The sequence below is a fragment of the Vombatus ursinus genome, unplaced genomic scaffold (genome assembly GCF_900497805.2).
Source record: "Vombatus ursinus unplaced genomic scaffold, bare-nosed wombat genome assembly UNPS02014791.1, whole genome shotgun sequence".
Lineage (NCBI taxonomy): Eukaryota > Metazoa > Chordata > Mammalia > Diprotodontia > Vombatidae > Vombatus > Vombatus ursinus.
Window position 1 is genome coordinate 79,675,974 of NW_020954569.1, and position 15,279 is coordinate 79,691,252.

Here is a 15,279-nt window from a genome sequence, read left to right on the forward strand (position 1 = left end):
CTTATGGAGTTACTTGCAAACTTTGAAAACTAACTCACGTTGATTCTCCACTCCATCCCTCTCCCTGCTCCACTTCATGAAGTGCCACCCATATTAGAGAGCAGATAGTTCTTAAAGTAAAATTACCAACTAGTTTCTGGAGTCAAATATATTAAAAAATGCAAAAGCCTAGCAAAAGTTTTTGGCTAAAGAGAAAAGAATGTATTATTATTATTATTATTATTGCATAGGGGTGAGTTTAAAATAGGACTGGGGAATTTTCTTTGAGATTTTTCAATTTTCTCCATGAGATATTTTTCTAATTTTCCTCCCAACTTTCATATTTCAATGAAAACCTCTGTGCCTCAGTTTTTCTCCTCCCCTTGGAAAATGAGAATGTTAAACAATGCTTGAGGGTCAGTTGGTACCTATAGTTTTGATGGTAAAGAAGTTTTGAGCTTGCAAAGACTGAACTTTTAGCTCATACCTTGGAACCGTCTCTTCCTGGTGCACCTGGTGGACCCTAAAAGACAAAGGAATCCTGTTAAAAAGAAAAGGAAATGAAAACAGAAAAAGGAAATCCCCATAGTAAGTGGATTGGAAAAAAATACTAACCACAGGGCCTCTCCGGCCTTGCTTAATATGAGAGAGGTCAGGAGATGGTCCAATGGGTCCCATCGAGCCCCTGGGGCCAGGTTGTCCAGGAGGCCCAGGTACCCCAGGAAATCCAGGGCTTCCTTTTGGTCCAGGAGACCCTGTAATTGAAAGACATCCTGTAAATTCTAACAGCCTGAGACATGAACACTGGGAGTAGGTAGATTCCTATGCCTCAAAGGTCGATTTCAGGCAATTGTTTCTCTAGCTAAGTCTTCTAGCATTCTATTCTGATTCTTCTAGAGCAGGGGTTCTTAAGCTGTGGATCTGTAAACTTTAAAAAATTTATTTTGATAATTATATTGATAACTTCAATAATTTAACAAAATTGGTTTAATTGATAATCTGATATGTTTAATTTTATTCATTTAAAATGTTTTTTTTTAAAAAAAACTCATTTTTCTAAGAAGAGGGGTCCATAGGCTTTATCACATTGCCAAATAGGTCCATGACATCAAAAGGCTAATGACCCTTACTCTAAAGCTACCTTTTACTACCTTTTAGCATGCTTCCATCTTAGGTTATACTAGGTAACAACTAGCAAAAGAATGTGGTTTTCAGGTCCCTGAGAAAAATTCTAGAATTTTCAGATTGTGTAGATGTCAAATTAGGGCCAGACACAGGTCAGAGAATAGACAGGCTTAAACTTGTCACTCATCCAGATTTTGAATTCCATTTCCAGGTATATGGCTGGGAAGGAGATGAGTTTCTTCCTTTGATTCAAAGAATTTCTTCAACAGCCCCTCCAGGACCAGTGCTTTACAAGAGTTTACACAGTGAATAAACTCATCAAGAAGCACTGCCTTACCAGCCAAGCTACAATTACATGTGTGGGGTGGAGAGCTCCATACCCTTCAATTCTATGGGGGACAATGAGTACAAGAGCCTGGTTTCTAATCCTAGGAATTGAGCTTTGCCAAATATTTAATGATAACCTGAGGTCTTTGCTTTAATAAATCTGTTTATTCTGTGATTGAATTACCTTAAGATGGAGAACCCCAATATTAATTAATTGAACAGCAATTAAGAATTAATTAATTATACAGAAATCTTATTACCCCTTGAGCTGCCCTAATAAACCTCAAGAACAAGTTTTAAAATGTTAAAAGCAAAGAATTAAGACAAACCAGAAATTCATGGAAAAGCAAAAGTAAGCTTTGTGAATAGGTGCAATGCATATGATTAATCTTAACTCAATCATAAACTATGCAAACATTTAATGTGTTCAGATCATTACTGTATACAATGGTTTCTCCTTTTTTCTGTCTTCTAGAGCTATTACTGCACTTCATCACAAATATGGCATGGTAGAATGAAATTGAATTTGGAGTCAGAGTATTGAAATCCCAGTTCTGACATTTGCTACTTGGGTATGTCACTTAATCTCTCTAGGCCTCAGTTTTCTCACATGAAATTGAGCTATATGACTGTTTAGGGTCCCTTCCAGTTTTGTTTCGAGTGGAGATTTTGGAGTGTGTTTGAGAATCCAAATCCAGTACTCTGGACAGCTCAAGCCAAGTTAGAAATCAGAGGGCAGAAATGAAAACAATCCAGAAAGTTGGGACATGAATTCAAGAAGGAGAAAGATGGTAATTTTTTCTCTTGGCCCTATAGTTCATCCCTGCTATGGTTTTAAATCCATACACACATACATACATAACACACATATACATACACATACATATGTATATATGTGTGTGTGTAAATATGTATATAAAATCAGAAATGACCTCCCTCCACTGAAGCATGAGTGTCCCAAGGTTTGAAGAGAAGAGAGAAGCCTATGATGGAAGTAAATTCATAAGAAAAGATACCATATTCATTAATAAATGGCAAGATGCCCATATAAGAGATTTTCTAAGAAGACTAGAAAGTAGGTTGGTCATAGGACCTTACCTAGGGGAGATACATGGAGATGAAAGCCAATACCAACTCTCATTCTGTGAAGATGTATACTAAAAATTGCTCCTACCACATTTAAGGAAAAACAGAGGATTAGGACAGAATCAAGGAAGATTAGTTTGTCCCTGCCTCTACTTTTTTTCCTGACTCATTTCCCTCTACCAAATCATATCCATCCTTCAAGGCTCAGCTTAGGCCCTGCTTCTTCCATGAAGCCTGCCCTAACCATTCCTATATACGATGACGTCTCCTTTTTTCTGACCTCTAGTACCATCCATTTTTGTACTTCATGGTAGAATGAAAGAATGTTAGATTTGGAGTCAGAGAATCCGTATTGAAATCCAAACTCTGGCACTTGTACCTGTGTGTCCTTGGGCAAGTAATTTAATCTCTCTGGGACTCAGTTTCCTCATTTGGAACTGTGCTTTATGACTGCTTACGTTCCCTTCCAGTGTCAAATCTATTATCATCTCTTCTTCTTAGATTCCCTGGACTTCAAGTCTCAGCTGAAGTCCTACCTTTCCTGTTCTCCCCAACCCTCCCAGATGCTAATATCTTCCTTATTCAGATTACTTTCCATCTACACTATATGTATCCTGTATGTAACTAGTCATGTTGTCTCCCATGTTAGAACATGAGATCCTTGAGGGCAGGAATTGTTTTTGTTTTTTGAGTTTTTTGATTTTCATTGTATCCCCAGCACTTAGAATATGGCCTGGCACATAGTAAGCATTCAATAAATGCTCATTGACTGACTGATTGATCACAATTATATCTGGCTACTTTATGTGTATACGCCATTAAAATTCAAATTTATTTTCAGTTCTGAATTCTCTCTCTCAATTCCACTGAGAATGCAAGAAAAATAAAACAAATATGTATAGTTAAGCAAAACAAATTACTACACTGGCCATGTCTACAAAAAAAAAAAAAAGAAAACATGCTTCAATCTACACACTGAGTCCATCAGTTCTCTTCTGAAGTAGATAGCATGTTTCAGTTCTTTGGAATTGTAGTTGGTCATTGTGTTGTTTAGGGTTCCTTTGTCTTTCAAAGTTATTTATCTTTTTAACAGCATTATTGTATAAATTGTTTTCTTGGTTCTGCTTACTTCACTCTGAATCAGTTCATACAAATCTACTCCAGATTTTGATGGAATTATCCCCTTCATCATTTTTGATAGCACAATAATATTCCATCATATTCATATACCATAACTTGTTCAGTCATTCCCAAATTGATGGGCACCCCCCCAGGTTCTAATTCTTTTCTGCCACAAAAGAGCTGTTATACATAATTTTGTAAATATAGGTCCTTTTCCTCTTTCTTTGACCTCTTTTGGGATTCAAACCTAGTAGTGGTATTGCTGGGTCAAAAAGTACACACATTTTAATAGCCTTTTGGACATATTTCTAAACTGCTTTCCAGAATAGTTGGACTGGTTCACAGCTCTACCAACAGTGTAGTAATGACCTTATTTTTATTAAATATTGCTGTCTTAACTCCTCAATTAAATCGTAAGTTATTTATGGACAGAAATGCTACTTTCTATTTCACATCCCCTAACACTGCCAAAGCACAGGACTTACTATAATGTAGATGCCCATTACTTTAAAAATGAATGGAACTGAGTATTAGTGGACTATCTGTGTCCAATAACAAATAAGAAAGTTCATATTTTTTAAAAAAAATCAGTTGGCACACTTCCACTTTTCCTTTAGTGTCTAATGATTAATCTTAAAGGCAACTGACTCAGTGAAAAATGACTATTCAAATGTTTTCATTTGGCTTCTCTGAAAAATATTTATCTTTAGGGAACTCATCCACTTGTATAGCAGTGATTCTTTACTCCTAAAATGCTGATGGATATTGGTGACCCAGGCTTGAGTACTCACTTCTTTAAGTCTACACATTGGGAATTCAGCAAGCAGCTTATGCTCAGTTTGCTGTCATCCAGGCTCTTTCAGTATTCTCCCTCCAATCAACCACTAGTAGGTGATATATTGGTGACTTACTTGCCGATGGCAATGAAACCTGCTATCATTTTACTGAAACATAGGAGTAAAGATCCAGAACTGAAAGAACCCTAGCTGTTATAAACCCCTCAAACAAATTTGGAAATTGAGGCACAAAGAAGTAATATGATTTGCCCACTGGAGAGTTTTGCTATGTTTCCCAGAGGCTTTCATTACCCTCTCATCTTTCCCACTCCTCTCACTCACCTGGAGGGCCCTGACCTCCAGGTTGACCAGGAGGCCCTGGCAGGTAGGTGTTTGAAGCCAACAACTTGTCAACAGTGATATGCTTGCCCAGGTCAGCGGCATTGTTCGGAAGCAGTGCAATCTGGAAAGAGGGTAATGTACCACTGTTAGAAAGGAGAGGTTCATGGGTTTGTGTAAGATCTTGACACTTGCTTGTTGTGAAAGCAGTTGTGTTCCCAGTGCAAAGAACCAGAGAAACCTAAGACTGGATGGAACCCTAGGGATCATCTAGTCCTACTTTTTCATTTTAATTAATGAGAAAATTTAGTACCAGAGAGATGGAGTGACTTACTCAGAATCACACAGCTAAAGGTCACCAGAGTTAGTGGTGCAGTCAAGCTAGAACCAAAGTCTCTTTTGGAAAAGGTCTGGAATTCTGGGACTTATCCTCATTGGCCAGCTGACAGAACCTAATTCTCTCTGGGACTAGGACCTGTGATGAAGCTTAGAGTAACATCTGAACACTCAGTAATAACTTTCGGTAATATTGTGAAGCAAGTGACATTTATTTGTAAAATCTCACTTTTCCTTTACTTTGTAGTATCCTCCCTTCCTTTCACCCTTAACCTGGAAGACTCTTGATGCTTTCTATCCATAAGGTCCACTCCATACTTATATTCCACTGGACAAGCTAGTATCCCATGCTCTAGACATTCTCCTCCTTGCCATATTTCATCACTGCTCACATGTCCTATAACTTATTTCTTTAGGGTTCTACTTCCTTCTATGGTTTATGTGAGAAATTAATTCAAGCAGTAGATATTACTAATTAGAATAATCTGTGCTTTTATTATATTACATATTATATCATTATATTACATATTACATTATCATATCACTTGTATTATATTTTATATTATATTATTATATTACATATAATATTATTATATTAAATATAATAAATAACATAATATATATGATAGTATATGATTTATAATGTATATCTTGTATTTACTTGTAAGTGTACTTGTTGCAACCCCCTTCAGTAAAACATAAGGTCCTTGAGGACAGTGACTATAAAATTATTGTCATTTTATCTCCAGAGACTAGCATAGTGTCTTACACATAGTAGGTGCTTAACAGGTGTTCACTGAACTGGATTGACTTGATGGCAGGGAATAGCATGAACTCTTTCCAGAAAATAAATGAGGTTCATAAAGCCTTTGTGCAATGTTTAAACTTTAAAGCTTTAATAGCTCAGCCCGTCATTCACCAAAGTATTCTTTCAATATCTCCTCAGAGTTAGAGGTCACCCTGGATTCTCAAATGTTAAGCATTAATTTAGATCATGTGTTTAGACCAAGAAGGGACCTCAAAGGTCATCTTGTCCAACCTCTCCATTTTATAGATGAGAAAACTGAGGCCCAAAGAGATTAAGTGACTTACCAAGATTATAAATGTAATGTGTCAGTGCAAGAATTTGAACCCCAGGTTCTCTGACTCCAACTTCATTGTTCTTTCCACTGTGTCACATTACTTCAACCTCCTCACTTTAAAGATGTGGAAACTGAGACCCAAGGAAGTTGAGACTTGCCAAGGTCACACATTTGAACCAAGGTTTTGTGACTCCAAATCCACCATTCCCATGTTGCAACATGTTATACTGAGCCATCAATGGAGCACAAGCAGAGTACTCCAACCTGGAAAGCCTTTGTGGTTGGGTGTGGTGATAGGCCCTCAGTTACCTATCACCTGAGGATCAACCTCAAATTCAGAGAGGTTCATAGCCAGAAGACAGGCTGCCTGGTGACTTTTTGGCCATCATCAGTCTTGAAAAACAAAGGCTAACAATTTTCATCAATAGAGAGCTGGCCCACCCACAATCAACGAAATCACAAATCTTTCTGTGTATTAAAGTAACTTGGGTCCTATGTACGACGGAAGTAATCTGTCAAAAATTCAAATTCCAAATTCCCTTTACAGCTTTTAAAAGAAAGTTGAATTTTATGCTAATAACTGAGACAGACTTTAATTCCTTTTGACCCAAATTATGGTAGCCTTTGTTTTTCACGTGACAGAGAATAGAGGAAACAGTCTGTAAAGTAGTTACTTTAAACTTTAATAGATGTGCTTTGCCACACTATCAACAGTTCTTATCCTATCTAGAACCTAAGTTCCTCAAATTTATAGGTGTGTTAGGATTTTCTAAAGACTTTTATATGCAGTTTGCCACAGACCCTAACATGTAACCCAAAGGAGTTAAACACTCAGAGGAGGCTGGTTGGCTCAATGGATATAGCACTGGACTTGGAGGTAGGAAGACCTGAGTTTAAATCCTATCTCAAACACTAGCTAAGTGACCCTGGTTAAGTTACTTAATCTACTTCAGTTTTCTCATCTATAAAATGGGGATAACGATAGCACCTATCTCCCAGTTGTTGCAAGGATGAAATAAGAATATTTGTAGAGTGCTTTGCCAACCTTAAAGTGCTATAGGATTGTTAGTATTATTATTATTCGCTACTTAGAATAATTAAGAGCGAGAATTCCAGGGGGATCTGTGACCATGAGGCCAGTGAGGAAGACATTTTTGATAAGTCAACCTCTTAAATTACAACAACTATGTGGCTATATATTCCATCCACAATATTCTGTCACATTATGGCTAGTCATCAATAGAATGCCTTATTTTTTATGAAAATGGAACTGGTTATAAATGCTCCAAACTACCTTTCGGTGGCACAAATCAGGTAATATAAAGGTGAGAAAGATTGTCACATGAGCTCCACTGAACACAGATCTGCTAGACCAACTTGGACATGTGAAGTCTGAGGGTCAGAGGTCCTCCAGGGAGAAGACTCCAGACAGTGAGTTCCAAGTCCCCTAGGGGCTTCTCAGGTGGGGGGAGGGAGGGCAGTGATGAACTCTAGACTAGGAGATAGTTCCAAGATAGTGATAAAATCAGCTCTCTGAAACTGATTAACTTTCCTACACATGCCCTGAGAAACTGGACTGGACCTGACTGAAAGATATTGGAGTCCCCTGGGCCAGGATCTGGTGCAGGCTGGGAGAGGGACTCACCCTAGACCATATCCAGACCTTCAAGATCCCTTAAGCCTCCAAAGCCACCTTGGAATCTAAGTAGGTAACTATGGGCATATGTGCTTGGTTCAGAGGAGCCTTACATTTTTAGCTATAGCAAGTATCATTGTGAAAAAGTGGCCAGGAAACAGGGCAAGTCTTTTGGTGACTTTTGGACATGGAATTACTGAGATACAATCTGTTATTTTAAGCATTGGGTGCTTTCTCTGTAGTATTGGCCAAAAACAGGATAACCATTTTAGGGTAGTCACTTTTCATTTTCCATTTTCTTGTTCAGATTATCTACTTCTCTCTTTGTCTTTGCCTTAAATTTCACACTAAAGTTCTAGGAGACTTGTGATGCAATCCACAGGAAAGATGCTACACACGATAAATCTAGAACTCATCTCCCGGCCGCTATTTCAAATATACTATGTACAACACTACACATTGGGGAATTGATCTCTACAGTAAAACAACATGGAAACACAATCAAAAGATAGCCAGGAGGTCTTGCATAGACTCCAGGGAAAAGTATCAAAGATAGTAAATGCATCTGTTGATCCATAGACGGAATACTAGGGCAAACATTATTAAGTTTGAATAACATGTAGGTAGGACTGTGAATTTTCTGCTGCCAAAAGACTTTCACTGTGGTGAAAGACACTTCTATCTTTCTATTGTTTATTTTTGGCATCAAGTTCTGCAATGTTTACATTCAACATTTTCATTATGAAACATGATTCTGAGAATTACTACTGGTATTATTATTCTCCACCCACAAGGGATCTTTTTGAGTGTAATGTTCTTGTGATATCTTTTTACAAGCTGACTGTTTCCTTTGCTCATGGAAATATACTATCCTACCAGTGGAATAAACTTGAGATTCATGAACGGTAAGCTAACCATATTTACATTAAACACCTCTATTATGAACATGACTCTGAATATAATAAATGTTTGCATGTCAGGCTGTCACATAAGGCTGTCATAACTTGTTATGAAGAAGTTAGTGCAAAGTAAATTCTTTTTTTTTTTTTGCTTTTTGGTGAGGCAATCAGGGTTAAGTGACTTGCCCAGGGTCACATAGCTCATAAGTGTCAAGTGTCTGAGGCCTGATTTGAACTCAGGTCCTCCTGACTCCAAGACTAGAGCTCTATCCACTGTGCCACCTAACTGCCCCTCTTTCTTTGTGAGGCAATTGGAGTTAAGTAACTTGCCCAGGGGCACACAGCTAGTAAGTGTCATGTCTGGTCTGAGACTGGATTTGAACTTAGGTCCTCCTGACTCCAGGGCTGGTGCTCTATCCACTGCACCACCCAGTTTCCCCCACACAAAGTAAACTCTAACCGGACCTTTAGAAAATTGGGGTCAAGCTCAGGGGTCATTTAATGATAAACCTGTGCTCAAATTCATGGCCATAGGCTGGCCTCCTCACCCCGGTCAGCCATTCTGCAAATGTGTAACTTTGGTCTCAAGAATGACAGAAAGAGAATATGTAGATTAATCTGGTGAATTCTTTCTCCACTACGGGAAAACAAAGACTTAAAACACACGTCCTATTAACAGAGGTGGGGCTAGGGGAATAGTGTCACCTGAAAGCACTAAATTCTATCTTTACTTGCTTCCTGGTGAAAGAAACAAATATGAAGAATAAGGGATTCTTTGACAGGGTAGAGTGGAAAGAGCACTAGCCTGGGAATTGGAAGACTTGGGTTCTACACTCATAGACGTAGAGCTGGGAGCAACTGTAGAGGTCATTTAATCCAACCCTTCTCATTTGATAGATGAGGCTCAGACAGGCAAAGTGTCTTGCCCCAAATCACACAAGTACTATGAGGTAAAGACAGGATTCAGGCTCACTGATGGTAAAAGTCCACCATTCTTTCTATTGCACCGTGCCAGTCTGACTTCTATCACTTACTAATAGGTTACATCCCTTCCCCTATCTAATGTCTCACTTCCATCACCTGTAAAATAAAGGGACTGTGTCATCAGGGGTTCTGAACCTGGAGTCCATTACTTTGTTTTTTGTATTTTGAAAACTGTATTTAAATATAATTGAATTCCTTCATAATTCTGTGTATTTTATTTTATGCATTTAAAAATATTCTGTGAAGGAGTTTGTAGGCTTCATTGGACTGACAAACACACAAAATACAAACTCCTGTGCCAGATGGGCTCAGAGTGTTTCCTCCCATTTCTAACATCTTATGATTATAAATTCTGCAGTCAAGGCTCTGGGTGCCAGAGACTAGCTGACTCTTTTCTTCAGGAAAATCTCTCAGATACTCTTTCTCCACCCCTCTCCTACGACGCCCTCCTATTCACCCTTGCAAAATCGACTGCATTGTCATATTCATTGGGTGACACAGTGAGTGTTAACCTCAGTTTCCTGGCTGACCTCAGCAGGATAATTATTTTCTGGCTACTTTCAATTCCACTGTGCTTTTAGCAAGTAAAGGTTGGATGTTAGAGGCTTGGTTTGGTTAAGTGCTGCTGGCCCATCCCTGGATCCATTCCCTGCAATAACTATAAAGTGTGCAAGGAGGCAAAGCGTTTAGGAGGGAAGGTATAGCAACATTCTCCTAGGTTTCTTCCATTTCATGGGTCTAATCAATCATGCCATTAATATCCACATCCAAAATTTAATATTAAAATTTAACTTTGCATTTGGCAAAGGACCTCAGAGTCACTTGGAAATCATTTTTTCCCAAGCCAGAGAAGCAGGTTGGCATTGACTAGCTGGTGGCCCATTTTACAGATGGGAACTATGATACTTGCAGATGAAATGACCAAGTTGCAGAAATGTTCAGCAAGTGCTCCCAAATCAACCAGCTAGCTAACAGCATACTTGAGATAGGAATTTGAAGCCATCAAGCTAGCAGGCTACACATACTGAACTCTTCCTCCTCTGTCCTCTTGTTAAACTTACAGTCATTTGAGTCCTTAGTTAACTACTACCTTTGGTTGTTATTTAATTATTTCTTGTGATTTTATCTTGGATTTTAGGGGCAGCATAATACAGTAGGAAGCTGTAGGAACTTGGATTCAGGAGAGGCCCAGATTCAAATCCCATTTCCCTTACTTATTGGATATGTGACCATATACAACTCATTTACCTATACTTTCACATTTGTAAAAGGGGAATAATGATATCTCCTTAGAATTTTTTTGAGGATAAAATGAAGAAATGTATGTAAAATATTTTGTAAATCTTAAAATGAGTATATAAAAATAAACTGTTTTTATTATTACTACATGTTTCATATATAATATTTCTTGGTTAGTATTGATTAAAATGAATTGAATTTTTATTATTCTTCCATTGAGATTATAAACTCCCTGAGTGCAAGATCTAATCACATTTCTTTCTATGCTTAGAACATTTAGCACAGTTCTGGGCACAAACTGCTCAATTAATTCTTGAGTCAAACTGGGTTGTTGTTTGGCCCCTTGAACCATTCAATGGTTCAAGAATAGGGCTATCTCATGATAGGGAATGGAGAGCCTGCTGCCTCTTCTGTGGGATAGAGGCAATAACAAAATAAGCCATTCCCTGGACTTTTTATCCCTGACTCAGCCTACATCCCTGTGGGCCTTGCAAAATGTACCAAACTATCCTTTCTCTTGTCTTGTTTCCTCTGGAATTATCCTTTGGCAATCACACCTCATCATGTCAAAAGGCTTGTGCTGGAGAATGGTTGATCTCTGAGCAGCCGGCTGAGTTCATGGCTCCAATTTATCTTTGAGGAGTTGGCAAGACAAAGACCACTGTCTAAAAGATAAATGACCATGTACGTCACTTGTAAACCAGCTCCAGTTTTTCTTAGCTGGTTTTCCCCACTACCCACATGGGGTAGCCATGCTAGGATCACAGTTGCTTAATTAGACTGCTGTTTGTGCCACCTTTTATGGTGGTACTCTTAACTCTCTAGAGTATGGGGTATTGTTGTCTCTGCCAGCCCCGGGTTTACTTGTACTAATGGCTAGCATTCATTTGTGACCACAAGGATCAGATGGTTGGTGTTAGAGGCAGAACCATTTGGTAGAAAGAGTGTTGGGTGAAGTCAAAAGATTGTAGCCTTGGACACATGCCATATGTGACTTTAGGCAAGTGGCCTATTCTCTCTAACCCTCTGTTTCCTTATCTGTCAAAAGCTATTAACATACCTGTCTGCCTTGGAGGTTGTTGTGAGGATCAAATGAGTCTGTATGTGAAAGTTCTTTGTAAACCATACACAGATATCAGTTATCACTACTTCCAGAAGTAGCCTTCACAATGTTACTTATGCAAGGATTAGCGCGAGATCTACTGGAACACTTTAAAATAAATTATTCCTTATGATATTTCTTGAATGTCCACGTTAGAATGTTGTTTAGTAAAGAATAGAATCCATTATAAGGTGAATATGTCTTTGGATTGATCCAAAGGACTTTTATTATTGAAGCAACAAAAAGACTTCATGGAAAAGAGGTGTTTTCACTCAGCCATTTGTTCATTAAACAAACATTTGTTAAGCACCTACTGTGTGCAGAACACCATGTTAAGAGCTATATAGGAGAACCTCAAAGACAGCATTATGCCAAAGCTTCTTTTTCCTCTTTTGTTTATTTCTTCTGCCATAGATAATTTTTTTAAAAATAGCACAGACCTCTATTAGAAATGCACATGACAGGGGCAGCTAGGTATTGCAGTGGATAGAGCACTGGCCTTGGAGTCAGGAGGACCTGAGTTCAAATCCAGCCTCAGACACATGATACTTACTAGCTGTGTGACTTACTAAGCAAGTCACTTAACCTCAATTGCCTCACCTTAAAAAAAAAATTAAAAAAAAGAAATGTACTTGACAATGGAACTTCTAAATATCTCATGAAATTATCTCAGTTGGATGTTTTATTCACTAGGTCATTTGGAGTTGAAAGGAATCTTAGAGATCATCTAGTACCATTCACCTCCCTCTTTTACAGATGAGAAAACTGAGGCCCAGAGAGATTAAGTAACTTGCCTAAGATGACAAAGGTGGTAAGTAGCACGTCTATCACAATGTAGACCCACGTCCTCAACTCTAATGCCAGTGCTCCTACCATTAAACCATACCGGCTCATTCACACCTGAGGCATCCTCCCTTCACCCATTGAGTTGGAGCAAATGTGGAAAGATATATAATTTGATAAGCTGAGTGACAGCTGAAGTTATGATTCTCTAATCATTAACATGCAATTTGAAAATTAGTTTCTTTGTGAACTTGGAAGAACAGAATATGACATGTATTTATCAACCCCAATGCAACTGACTGCTTTCCTTTCCTCACTGGTATATGTTTATATTTGCATGCATGTTGGAATATATGCATATATACATACATGCATGTTTGCCTTCCCTCAAAAATTTCATGCTCCTTGTTTTATTCCTAGTTAAATACCTACCTACCACTGCTGAAGTCTGTCAACTGGCTAGTGTTTACCAACAGTCAGCAAACTGGTGGATTAAGCCAGTGAAACTGTTTCTATTATTAACTTTGTTTATTTAAGTGATGGCTGAAATTCTCATTAGGGACCATTAACAGATTTCCCTTCTAACCCCACACATTGCACTTTGGTGGTTTCTGTTTCTTTTTGCAAACATTACATTTTTATTGAAGTTCAAGACAAATTTAGCTTTCCTTGTTGGAACACAGAAGGCCAAAAATGACTGATCTGATTATCCCATTGTGACAACTCAAAATGAACATAAATCACCTTTCCTTTCCTGCAAAGGGGAAGCAAAGTCCTATTTTTATTCATACTTAAATCTCTGAATAAACCACAGCCCTTAACTCCTTAATACTTCCTGTATTAGAAGTGTCACTGTGAGATAACAGCTTTCCTAGAGGCTGCATTTCATGTTTCAGCCAGGACAAAGTATTGTGTTCTACAGATTTCTGATCTGCTTTATATTTGATATTCCATATTAAAGTTATATGTATTTTGGTCTTTTTTTCCTATCAGATTATATGTTATAGGATGGCAGGGATTCCAGGGATGGGGAACCTGTGGCCTCTAGGTCCTCAAGTGCATCTCTTTGATTGGATCCGAACTTCACAGAACAAATCCCCTTAACAAAAGAACTTGTTCTGTAAAACTTGGACTCAGTCAAAAGGCTGCTCCCAAGGACATAGAGGGCCACATGGGCCTCGAGGCCACAGGTTCTTCACCCCCCTGGACTAGAGATTAGCTAAACCTTCTGCTTCCTCTAGCACCTAGCACAGTGCTTGCACTTGAGAAATGATGCACTTAAGAAATTTTCATGAATTAGTGAAACTTTAGAGCCAAAAGGCACTTCAGATATTATCTGGATCAAGAGTTCTTAACATGCAGTACATGGACTAGGGTCATGGAGATATTTCAAAGAGGCCATGAACTTAGATGAGAAAAAAAATTATACCTTAATTTTTATTCATCTCTAAATTAAATTGAACATTTTCTCAATTATTAATTTTTTAAAACCCCATTATTGTAAGAAGATGTCCATAGACTTTGTTAGAGTCCCACAATACAAAAAAGGTTAAGAACCCCTGAGCTAGATTGAGGGGTAAAATCACTGTGGAGAAGGGGTCCACTTTCCCTGTCACCACACACCAACTGGGACTAACTGCCACCTCCTGTCATGTATGGCCCAGAGCCCCAGGAACAGCAGCACTCTCCTGGTTAGACTGGCCTCCTTCCAGCCCAGCCCACACAGCCATCATCCCAGGACAATCCCTGGGGAGGAGGAGCCAGGCATCTCCATTAACACCCTGACAGCTGTCAGGGTCAGGAGGACCAAGATAGCTGAAGCAGCAAGATGTCCTGAAGGAGTGACTGAAGGCACCTCAATCAAAACCTGCCCTCAGACTACTGTGGAATAAGACCTGGCAACTGCTTTCATGGGTGCTATGGCCCCTGCCTCCTCAGCCACCACAGCGACAGAAGTCCCAGAAAAGAAAAGTTTTGACACCAAAGTCCTTGGCACTATCAAATGGTTCAATGTCAGAAACAGATAAGAATATAAGTGAAAATAATATTAAAAAGATTGCATTACCATCTACTTTGCTGCTGCATCCTAAGGACCATGTGATCTTTTCATCTAATTTGCAGCTGAAAACTACATGTGTTCTTTCCCCATTAGAATGAAAACTTTTTGGGGGGGGCAAGGCAATTGGGGTTAAGTGACTTGCACAGGGTCACACAGCTAGTAAGTGTCAAGTGTCTGGCCTGAGATCAGATTTGAACTCAGGTCCTCTTGACACCAGGGTCAGTGCTCTATCCACTTTGACACTTAGCTTTCCTTTAAATGCAAACTTCTTGAGAGCAGGGACTGTCTTGCTGTTCTATCTGTATCTCCAGAACTCTTAGCACAATGATCTGCACATAGTAAGTACTTAAATACTTTTCATTCATTCATTCATTCATTCATTCATTCATTCATTCATTCATTCAT

The 15,279-nt window shown here is 38.7% G+C and overlaps 1 protein-coding gene across 1 annotated transcript in view; it reads right to left on the minus strand.

The window, feature by feature from the left end:
- The window catches only part of CCBE1 (collagen and calcium binding EGF domains 1), a 353,266-nt gene that overhangs the window by 4,672 nt on the left and 333,315 nt on the right, over positions 1–15,279 (minus strand). The window contains exons 7-9 of the mRNA XM_027869145.1: positions 4,758–4,878; positions 595–734; positions 467–502 (exon numbers count right to left, since the gene is read on the minus strand). Of these exons, the coding sequence (XP_027724946.1) occupies positions 467–502; positions 595–734; positions 4,758–4,878 (297 nt within the window). The remainder of the gene's footprint in view (positions 1–466; positions 503–594; positions 735–4,757; positions 4,879–15,279) is intronic.